The 12,068-nt window shown below is 38.5% G+C and overlaps 1 protein-coding gene across 1 annotated transcript in view; it reads left to right on the top strand.

The window, feature by feature from the left end:
• The window catches only part of col11a1b (collagen, type XI, alpha 1b), a 79,009-nt gene that overhangs the window by 51,524 nt on the left and 15,417 nt on the right, over positions 1-12,068 (top strand). The window contains exons 41-46 of the mRNA XM_005729081.1: positions 868-921; positions 4,276-4,383; positions 4,474-4,581; positions 5,682-5,735; positions 6,230-6,283; positions 10,011-10,118. Coding sequence (XP_005729138.1) covers positions 868-921; positions 4,276-4,383; positions 4,474-4,581; positions 5,682-5,735; positions 6,230-6,283; positions 10,011-10,118 — 486 coding nt within the window. The remainder of the gene's footprint in view (positions 1-867; positions 922-4,275; positions 4,384-4,473; positions 4,582-5,681; positions 5,736-6,229; positions 6,284-10,010; positions 10,119-12,068) is intronic.

Here is a 12,068-nt window from a genome sequence, read left to right as displayed (position 1 = left end):
CAGCACAGGATTTGACATTCAAGGACCAAGATCTTGAAGAGATGACAAAATGCCAGAGATAAATGGACTATACCTGAACTTGTAGCCCACCTTGGCCTTGTTTTTTTTTTCTCTTTTTCATTTTCTCTGATGCTTCTTGAAATTATTCCTGTTATATTAATAATGTAAATATGCCTACAGAAGAAGCTGTATCACGAATTACTAACTAAGAGATACATTTTCTCTGGTGGAGAACTGAACTTAAGTAAAAGTTTCGTGCTATAATGAATTAATTTAATCAGTTCCTTTTTTTAGCATGGATTTCAGGCAAATCTCCTCACTAACTGTTACTCCTTCCAAATAATCATTAACAGGATGTAAATTACCACCAGGCTGAAAATGCCCTTTCTGATTGAAGTTTCATACCACTTTTACTGAGTGTCATTAAGTTTTGTTTTTTCATGGGTATTCATTTGCTTTATTAAAGCTTTTTGAAAGAAAACCTTTAAAAGACTCTAAAATTGAGGATTAAAAACATGCACAATTAGCCAAAACTGGCTACTATTTGGTAGTCAATTCAATCAAAGCATCCCATAACTAAAATGTACAAACAGATACTGAATTAGTAAATAGTTGTTTCATCCTTACTTGATTATTTATGATTCAATTTTTCTCCTAATTGCCAATTATGCTATGTTTTTCTAGAGCCAAGCCCTCCTTATGTGCGTGCTCATACACAGTTCAAGCATGCGTATCTACTTACATGCATACATCCACACAGTAATGTTCAGAGGCCCATTTGACAGCTGTGATTACTGCTCTTTGAATAGCATTGAGTGGCAGCCTGCAGTGAGTGAGATCTAACCCTCTCCTGTCCTCTGCTTTCAGGGTCCAGGTGGCTTAAAGGGAGGAGAAGGGCCTCAGGGTCCCCCTGGCCCCATCGTAAGTAGCCTGTTACTATGGTTACCTCATCTCTCTTGCTACAGAGATTGCAGCGAAAAGTAGCTGGTGCTATTGGAGAATGGAGTCACACATGCTGTGCACAGCTCCGTACTTTGGTCATCCAGCAGCACGTGCTATATAAGCTGCAGTGTGGAGGGTGGTAGAACCAAGTGGGGTGGTACGATCGAATTCTGTGACATCATTGCTTAAATGATGAAGTACATATTCAATATGAATTCAATTCAATATTCAGGGCCAAATGGCATTTTTAATTTCTGTTTTCTTTGTTTAGTTTATTTTATGGCTAAGAAAGAAGTAAAGCTACTTCTTTTGTCATAAACTGGATGGTAAAAAGTCTCTGTCCTAAGTTGCGCTATAGAGTATATATGTCTTTGCTAATGCTGTTCTTTCTTCTCACTGCATTTCACGCCTCAGACTGGTGTTTATTGTTCAGTATAAAAATAATAATTTTTTTTTAATTTATGTAGCATATAAATCTCTGTACCACAATTTGAGAAAAAAAACTCTGCTTGATTTATAGTGTTTTGTCCAACACCTTTGCTTGAATAATGATCTAACCATTGCCTAATTGCTTAATCGAACAGCAATTCATCCCTGTTACTCGATTGGTCACAAATGTCTCCCTCTAATACTTATTCGTTGCTATAGCAACTGCCGTTGCACAGTTTTCACTCAAATGACAATTCCAAGAAAAGAAACAAAGTTTATCTTTCTGTAATGAACTCATTTTTTTTCATTCAGCATCGATCACAGTAAGGAATCATATAGCAGGAATGTCATCGCACTTGCTCATACATACTTTGTGGCCCTGAAAAGAAGCAAAATTGGGTGGGTAATCTAAAAAAAAAGTAGGGCACTTTTACTCTGCCTTTGTCTCTAAGCCCCTCAGTTTGCGATATATGCAATGAAAAGCCTCAGGAGCTCCAGCGGTGATTTTGTACAGAAAGCTGACTGACAGGCTGCTTTGAACTGGCTGACATTTTGTTCAAGCGTTAAACGTGGGCTCCCGATAATTGCCCCTGCTCACCAGCGACAGAGCAACACCAGATTAGATGACAGCGGATATGCAGAGCACTGATGAAAAGATGATGAAAGTGAGAAGAGGGGCGTTCTCTGAAGGAGTGAAACCATTTCCACAGTGAAATGAGATAGTTTTCTTAAATTGGCTTGAAAGCAAGCCATTGGATGGAAACGTGTGATAGAGTGTTTTGGTAGATTTCAAAAAAACTCCTTAAAAGGAGTCCAGTGTGCAATGCCCACGCACACAAGAGATGTGATATTTTCCTTCATCGATTTCCTGCCAGAGTTTGAGCTGCTGTTGTTCTGTGGGAACGTGTGTGAGTTCCGTGTGTGCGTTTCTTTTCTCGTCTGTGTGTTTGAAAGAGACTGATCAGGAAAGAATAGCACAGGAAAAAAAGAAAGGATGAATGCGACAAGTCACAAACTTTACGAGAAAAACATGGGTGAAATGAAAGGGCGGGAAATGGACTGAAAAAGTATAAAGTTATTTGAGTCAAAGGAATGTGTGTGTGCTTGTTTGTGCATGTGTGTCATCGTGGCCAAGTTGGCAGGCTGTGGATGACAGTTTGGAGCTTGGTGTGTGTCACCAGCAATGTCTATCGTGAAACGGGCCAGGCATATGAGTGCCAGGTGGCATCTCACATCAGCAGCTGAATCAGAGTGTGTGTTTTTCGTGTGAATCAGTCCGAAGCTTTGGCCTGTACACATGCACATTTAATTTTATTTGAAAGCGGCTCTACCCAGACCTTCCCTGGGTAAGGGAATGCCAAAAAGACCTCGTGATCAACAATGTAGTTGCAGTTCATGTGATTTGGGGTACCTACACAGTGATGAGCACCCACCTGGGAATAGTGAAGAGCAGGGTAATAAGGCATGCTGATGTGGGGGAAATGGTGAGACCTTCCAAAAGGCCTTGGCTGGGGAAAGCAGCTCCGGCCTATTAAATAGATAAGAGTGTTCATCAGTGGCTCCCTTCATAGGTAAGCTTTGAGGCTGTCAGCAGGGTCAGTGTAATTTTAGAATGGTTATCAGTTAATGGCTATATTTCTAGCATGTCACAGCTTATAGTAATGCTGCGGTTAGTTACTGTGGTTAGTACTTCTAACAATGAAATAAAAACTTAAATATTTGCACCAGACTGCAAATGCTACCATCGTCTTGAGGGAAAACTTAGTTGTTGTATGTGCACAGATAATAGGCTTTTATGTTTGTGATGTTTTTCATTCAAATCTTCTTCACATTATCGTGACAATATTCTCCGGGAATCCTATTCCTTCAAAATTTCTTTAAAGTAAACTAACAGGCTAGAGCTAATCCAGTTAAAAAAAACATGGCGTTTAAATAATAGGGACAGAAAGCGACAATAATATAACCGGCAACTGTGAAATGGCTGTAACGTAATCTGACAGAGGAGTCCAGCAGGCTGAGATTGTTATTCTAAGTGTCTGAGATTGTTTTTTAACATTATCCTGTCATGCACGTCATGCATGTCATGCATGTCGCATATACTGATGCCAGGTCAACAAAATAGCTTTAGCTAATAATATTATCTCTACTCTGTCTACAAAGGGTCTCTTTATTCTTAGAACCAAATGTGTTTTTGTTGGAGTTTTTTTATTTTACTTTTTTCCACCTGTTTGACAGGTAGTAATCATTTCAGTCAAAAGGGTCATAGTGGTCTACTAGTCCCAGGGTTGTCAGATAGGAATGTTTCCATCCATTTGTCCATCCACAAGTAGACACAAGTGAAAACCTTAAAATATATTGGGAATCAGTATATTGCCAACCACGCACAAACATGAACTGTGATTTAACATTTTTAATATCTATCTATCTCACATAACACACGTAAGATTTCTTTTTGCTCTCTAACTCTATAACAGAACTCTAACTGTCTTATTTAGACAGCTCTCTCAAACTATCACTCGGGTTTATACCATTGTCTTTCTATAGCAATTAGCCTCTTACAATATTTCTGATGCCTGACTCTGAAGGAGTCCCTTACATTCTGCTTTTAGAGAACAGTCTAAACATGTCTTATATGCAGCCAATCCAGTCAAAAGTATTGTGTTTTTTGCTTAATAAGAGACAGATTTCAAGTATTGCTCTCTTTGATACTTTAGACATGAAAATGTGCCTTGAAGTTTAAAATACCAGAATTTTCTTTCTAGGCAGACTTTCAAATCAATTTACCCTTTTAAGCTTAAGTCTGGACAAAACACACTTGCTTTTTGCTTAACTGTTTCTTAGCTTTACTGTAGCAAATTGCATTTTTGAGTAAGACAGCAGTGACTGATGAGTGTTTGTTTACAGGGTTCTCCTGGAGAGAGAGGTCCTGCTGGCTCCGGAGGTCCCATTGGTCCCACAGGACGCAATGGTCCTCAAGGACCACCTGGCCCTGCTGGAGAAAAAGGGGGTCCTGTGAGTTTTTTTTCTCAATTTTACTTGGTGAAATACCTATTTAAGTTCAATATATCAAGATTTTACAATATTGTGCAAATTATGTTTTAGGGAGAGAAAGGTCCCATGGGTCCTGCTGGCCGTGATGGCATTCAAGGTCCTATTGGTCTTCCTGGTCCAGCTGGTCCACAGGGTCCTCCTGGCGAAGATGGTGACAAGGTGGAGCAAAGTTTTAATACCTTAAAACCTAGAGTTGATTGATCTTTATATTTGCTACAGGGAGTTATAATGTTTTGTTTGTTAAAAACAAAAGCTTTTAAGTTCTTGGTTAAAGATAAAAACAGAGAAATGAAAAAAAAAACCATTATTTTATAACCTCAAAGAGAGCTGTCAGCTTCAACTATGAACTCCTCTTTATTCTAAAGTATTCTTGTATCAATGTGAGGCCAGCTGTCCGACAGCTAAAACTTGGCCAAAAGTGGGTCATGCAGCAGGGCAATGATGGCAGGCACAGCAGAAAATCTCCACAGAATGGCTGAAAAAGGGAAAAAATCAAATTGTTACAGTGGCACAGTCAAAGTCCAGACCTCAGCCTGAAATGTAACCTTAAGAAAACTGTGCATAAATGAATGCTCACAAAAATCAGTGAACTGAAGCAAGTTTGTAAAGAAAACAAAGACACAGTTCCTCCAAAACAATGTGAGAGACTGATAAAGTCATACAGAAAATGAATATTTGAAGTTATTCCTGCTAAAGGTGCTACAAGCTATTAACTTTTTTCACAGGACTATATTTATTCATTTATTTATTTATTTTTTAACTATACTTAACCACAAGCTTGTTATGACAGCAATTACTCCCGATAGAATCTTACATTAAGTAAACAAAATAAGCACACACTAACGGCTTTAGAAATCTTCTTAAATGCAAATAGACAAACAAATCCATGTACTGAAATAGCCAGTTGTTTACACATCCTGTGTACCCTGAGGCCAGCAAATCCCACATCCACACTTGATACACTGAACCAGAAATTTGCATTTTTACATTTGTAACCATGACACCCTCTTCAATCCCAGTCACGTCTTCTGCCACAGCATTTTGTCAATCATAGAGCCAATGGGGTTAGACAGGGAGCCAATCAATTAATTACAAACACTCACCCAAGGTCTTTGTGGGCCAATCAAATTAGATTCTCTTGAGAAATATTTACTGCCTAATCATGGTAAAGGTGACACTTTAAGATATTAGACTTTGACTAAACATGGAGGAGAGAGATTTGAGCTCTGCTTTGTCTGTATGTGCTTGTTACACTGCAGGGAGAAGTTGGTGGACCTGGACAGAAAGGAAGTAAAGGAGACAAGGGTGAACTTGTGAGTCTTTTTCTTTCCCTCTCGCTCTCTTTTAATGAAGTTTTATGTCACAGATTCATTCAAATCAGTGAGTTTTATTACAATTCATGTTAAATAACCAAAGATGCTGATTTCACCACTGAATTGAGTAGAACAAAAGGAATAGATTGCTAGAAAATGTTTCTTATTTTGCCCTAAAAAGTCTGCAGCATATAAAATACTAGCTGAAGTGCTGCTATGTTTACAAAATGGTTACTTAGTTTGTAATAAGAATTGCAGCGTGTTCTGTCCTCATCTTAAACGCTTGTATTTTTTCAGTTGACTTTTGTTTGTCCTCACACGCATCACGTCAAATACATTCCAGATTGAATTAGATTTTTCAAATGTCATTATTCCAGGTAGACAGTGTGTGATGGAGATCATGTTTAGCAGGCAACTGCCCTATATTTCATTGCTCAATTCAGATGGCGTGTCTATCATGTACATCTTAATAATCAGCTTCCTCCTGTTTGTAGGGTCCACCAGGCCCAACTGGTCTCCAGGGTGTAGTTGGAGCTCCTGGTCCAGCTGTGAGTATCTCATCCTCTGACCATCTAATGTCAAAGTTTATTCTCTGAAGTATTTTCATACACCGATAAGAATGTAATCCTAAAACATTAAAAGTTACATGAATACCCGTTTATACTGTACTAAAATCCACTCCGAATATTGCTTTCTGTTTTCACAAAACTTTCCAACCTTTATTTCACCTTTCCTGAATTTTTAAAGACTTTCTTTCCATCATTTGTGATGCCTACAGAAGTAAGTGCTGTCTTCTTAATGTCATCTCTTCATTACCATACTGGCTTCTGGGTAAGAACAGTGAAATGGGAAATCAGATTTTAAAAACATTTTTTTTTTTCAAAACAAGCCCCCATGAAGACAGGGAGGGTGTAATAAGACCAAAAGGCTGCCGGCTGAAACTTGTTATCTCCAGACCTGCAGTCCAATAATGACGTGCCATTGAATCGTGTCTCGTTTTGAAGGACGACACCTTTTTATTGATTCATCATCAGCAACACTCTGATATGAGTAAAAGTTACTTTATGCAGGTTTTTGCTTAACCATTTCTTGCTGATTGTATGATAATCAATTAAATGGGTTGTTTAAGTGTTTAGATACATTTAAAAACTGGACACTTGAGTCATAATTGTGCTTGCTTGGAGACCCTTGGTTTAATAAACAATATTTCATTTCCCAGATGGACAGAAATTAATAACTGTTCAGGCAGGTCAGGGCCATATTATGCAAGCACTATTATTTTTTTTTACTCTTGCCTCTGCAGTCCAAAAACCTTTGGCTGCAGTCCCTGTTCATTTTAATATTCCCCATCCTTTTATCATTGTAATGCTGCACAAATTTCCTTTTAATTACAACTTTTAGTTGTGGTCCTGTATTAGAATCGGGGTACCAAAAAGACTTTTTCATAAAAGACAGCTTTTGTCCCCCATCAATTAAAATGCAATTACAAATTTGGTATTTGTTATCCTGGAAACTCATGCAAAGCATTACGCTTGTGACCTTGCGTTTACAAACAGGCTTACACACAGCAATAATGTGCCAGTCAGTGCACCAGTCATTTCCTTATATTGAGTTCTATGGCACCAGACCTAGCTGAGAATACTGCCTTGTACGGTGCAGAACATCCTCTACTCTTCCATCTCATTAACACAACAGGGAAAGTCCTGTTTCTACAATAGCTGATGGCCCGAGGGCAACTAACAGCTCATTGCTGTAAATTATCAGGCCTTAACAACCATTCTAGCACAAATCCAGCATCTGCAGGGCTCTGTGGGGGCTAGAATAGACCTAGTGAGACGGATTGCCGTGAGCAGGTAGTGCTCCCGAGCTGCATAACAAATTATTTAACAGTTGTTTGTCCTGGTGAGTCAGTCTGCTCATGTGTATTCATATCTTCATAACTGAGTCCTGACTCGTGCTGTGTAGTTTTAACATCGTCTGCTCTGTTTTTATTATTGCATGTCTGAATGCTGTTATCACTTGTGGCTACACTACGTACCCCACTTTTCAATCCTGGAAAAATGCTTGTGTATGCTGGCAAAATGAACGATCCAATTTCCTTCTCTGCTAAGGCTTAACAAGATTTACAGCAGCTCAGTCACTGGTGCTGTTGTCTTCAAGATGCAACTGAGGTCAAGCATTCGTAATGAAACAGTCTATGGCAAAGCAGTATTGATCTTCATCAGGATGTGGTGAACATCCTGTCCTACAAATGTGCTCTTGTTTAGCAGCGGCTTATAAAAAGACAAAAAAATGAAGTTGACAAGAGCAATCTTGGAAATGTCACTTTTGAGAGGACAACACATTTTTAAGATATGAAAAAGCTTATTTCTAACATAATGTAAGGAAAACAAAAACCCCACAAGAGCCACTTAGATTTATTTCATGAACAATCTAAACATAAATTTTGCGAGATCCATTTCAGGTATGTCATAAATTACACCTCCCCGAGCATGCGTTTGGTGCCTGCAAATCTAAGCACAACCACAAGTAACTATGCTGAATCATATCTCATTCAATTGCACCAGCTACACTTTTTACATTTAAACAGATCCATGCAAAAATTAGTACGGAGTCTTAAAAATATAAATGCTCTCAGCTAGCAGTTTTAGAGCACGTAATTATGCACCGACTTGTGCTGATTAAAGTCCTACCAAAGCATTTTTCTAATTAGGACTTCAGTGTGAACTGAAAATTTCAAGTTGTTTCTGACTGAGATCTTTAATTCAGAGAGCAGAGAGCAGTATGTAAGTTATGCTAAACATACTGTTACAGTTCATAGTTAGCTTTTGCATTTCTTTTCATAAATTACACTTCAAATAAAACTTTATTTATATACTAATTAAGACTAGATGAAGGTCAATCCAAGGTAAAAGATGGACAGTACTTAAAGTGTCTCTGCAGACCTTTTTTATTTTTACAGCCCAGTTTTTCTGTTTAACTGGAAGGAAAAGTGGAGAGTTTCAACATAATATAGTATTCAGTAAAGGTTTATACTTGTTTTTATACTTGTATTAAGTACAATTGTACCCAAAAATTGCCATTTGTTTCATTGCTTATGATGAATTGACATAAGAAATTCACCAGTGTTGGACTGTTTTCACGTGACACAAGAAGTAAGCTTCATACTTAGATGGTGAGCTGTTATTGCGTTTTCTATCTGTTTTGGCAGGTCCGGATAGTTTCTTCCAGCAAAAGCCTCTATTGCTCTGATTCAAGGGCAAGGATGGTGCCAACACATATACGGAGGTTGCAGGCTGTGCATGCAGTGTTACAATGAATAACAAATTATGTAGCAGTTGAGGTCAAGCACTCGACATAGAGACACAATTCTTTTCTAGTCTCCCCAAGGAGATGTTCAAACAGTTAGATTTGTGACTTTTTTTTTCTTGAAGTCACTTTAACTTTAGTCCACCTCCTTGTAATCACCTAATATTTCCTTCTAAACTGTTCTGCATTCAGTACCATAGCCTGAAGCGTCCTACATGTCCCAGGGCTCAGTAAGAGCTCCTCAAGCACTTTCAAGTGCTGACATGCGTTTGAACTGAAAACTCCCAGTCTGTCAGCACTTCACTCTTTCCCCACAGTCTCTTATTTCCATCCTCCGTAGCTCTGTGCACCTCTGGCTTCAGAGATGAAGTCAGCATCTTTCACATACGCTGTTTACCATAACCCTTTGGCTATACTGTACTCCATCCTGCATTCCCTGATGAGAAGCTTTGGTAGGATGGCTGCTCCCCTGGTAGACGAGCAGCACAATGTATCAGTGTTTAGAACTGTTGTCTCTCTCTGGTCCATTCCTGTCGCAAGTTTAATTTTCCTCCTCACACAGTCCTCTGAAAAACCAAACAGTCAAACTTCCACATGTTGGTTGACTGTGCATTTTAAATAGTCTGTGAGTGAAGTGAGATAGACCGTTGACCTGTCATGGGTGCATTCTAATCACTCCAAGAACCCTGGGGAACAATATGTTGGTTCTCAGCATTGATGGATTGATAAAACTGCAGTAAAATGTCCTTCAAAAAACCATTCAAGTACTGTAACTGTCCATCCTAATCTGTGATTGAATGTGCGTATCGACCCACCATCTCCCATCTGAGCTTGGATATACTCTGTAACCATGAAATTGATTAGAAGAATGAGAAAAAAATCCCAGTTAATGATTGTAGAATTGCACTTGGTCAGTGGGAGTGAGAGTAAAGGTGTTTGCATGTCTTGCACTTTAACCTCTAACAGGGCAGTGATGGTGAAGCTGGACCGAGAGGACAGCAGGGTATGTTTGGCCAGAAAGGAGATGAAGGACCAAGAGGATTCCCAGGTTTACCCGGACCCATTGGACTGCAGGTATTCCCAAAATCTGAGGAAATCTGAAACTTTTATATCTATATTTTGACTGTCTAACTCTCGTTCTCTAAACGCATGACACCCAGGTCACGTTGAACAGTGCCTCATAGGTATGTTCATTTCTTTCCCTTGTCAAAGCCATCCAGAGCAGAATGACTTCCTCCACACCCCTAAAACCGACAACATTTCATCTCTCCTTACATCATTTACATTACATCAAAACAAAGCATAATTTATTAATGCAGCCTTGACTCCTAATAGCACTTTGTATTGCTCCTGGGCAAATAATGCTTTTTCCCCTTCAAGGACTTTTCTTAGCATAGACTGTGCTAAAAAATCCATCACTATTGTGAACATTTTTGCATTTGGCATTTTGCCGCAACATTAGTGGTAGAGGAGAGACTGCCATTGGTTTTTCCACTCAGGCTACATTATTATCATGCAGTAAACCGCTCCCCTCTAGTACTCTCAGGTCTAAGTAAGAGACCAGCTGCTGTGGTATTTGACCAAGTATTTAAATCAATGTACGGTAAATCCATTTATCTTTTGCAGATGTTTTTTTAATGGGCATATTACAGTAAAGATAAAATATTTGGTCCTTAGAAGATTCAGAAAAAAAGGACTGCAATTTGCTTTCAATGAGAATGTCAGGGGTGTTGTACAAACCAGGACTTAGACCAGGGGGTTAAACATAAGGCCCGGGGACAGATGCAGCCCAGCAAACACACCGGTCCAGCTAATTGGACAGTATGGATGTTTTTTGCAGTGGGTTCATAGAGAAAAAAAAGACAATTTTCACTTATTGACTGTAAACTTTATATTTTATAATTATGGGACACAGTGAACAATGAACTACCAGAACTTTTATTATGTAGTGTCACTGGTCTGGCCCGCTTAAGATGAAAGTAGCCAAAATGTGGCTCACAATGTAAAATGAGTTTGAATTGACACACTTCTTGTTTTGCATATATAACAAGTGACCTTACAAATTACTGGTGTGTCTGAAAATTGCTTTATAAAACTGGACTGGCATATTAAATATACTTATACATGATAGTAATATTTTAGGGCTTTTGTTAATAAGTAACCTTCATTTTTGGTTCCACCTCCATGCACGTTTACCTATGTCTACTTCTATTTTAAATTTAAAGCACAACCAACAAATTGCACCATTATTTGGTTTGATATGATCAGAAGTGATTAATGTTAGCTCAATTTATTTGGATATTGCACATGTGGATAGTTTAGTTTAGGCTAATTTGGTTTATTCAGAAGGTTAGCATTAAGGTTACCTTATCTTCTTAGTGGAAAACTTCAAGGGAACCATCAAGCTAGTTATAACTAAACATCGCGAGAAAAACATAACAAACCTGATCATTTTGAAGGCATTCGTCTCCAAGCATGCACTTCTTATTTATTAAATTACCAACAGCAAGTCTCACAAATAGCACCACGGTTATAAGCCCTTATAGCAAAATAGCAGGTAAAAATATCAGCATGTCACCTATAAAACATCATACAAATATGAAATAGTATAGTAATCAAGGATATAGTAATCCTTCATTATTGGTTGTTGTGCATTAAATTCTTTTTTTTTTAAAAACTTGTTCTTGTTAGTGTTGTAGCTGTAGATGAAGCCAAAGCTGTTTGTCGCTGAGGCAAAAGAGCCCTAATTACATTTGACCATAACAAGTAAACTTAAAAGTGAAGAAGTTTTTCCCATACATAACTGAGAGTTTGTAAGATCAAGAGTGTTCATGTTACTGTTGCACTGCTCTATTCAGTCCTCCCTTACTCAGAACTCCACAGAGTCAAAGGAAGAGCGAAGGGGTCAAGCGTTTGCTCATTTAACCCAGTGAACCGAAGTTTTGGGAACTTGCTTTGGTGGCAAAGAATAAAGAAACGGCACACTTTAGAATATCTCAAAGTCAATTATCCAAGGACTCACCG

Source organism: Pundamilia nyererei, unplaced genomic scaffold, assembly GCF_000239375.1.
Source record: "Pundamilia nyererei isolate P.nyererei 1_Seehausen unplaced genomic scaffold, PunNye1.0 scaffold00031, whole genome shotgun sequence".
Taxonomy (NCBI): domain Eukaryota; kingdom Metazoa; phylum Chordata; class Actinopteri; order Cichliformes; family Cichlidae; genus Pundamilia; species Pundamilia nyererei.
Note: the sequence above shows the minus strand (reverse complement) of the source record. Positions and strands in the feature narration are given on the sequence as shown.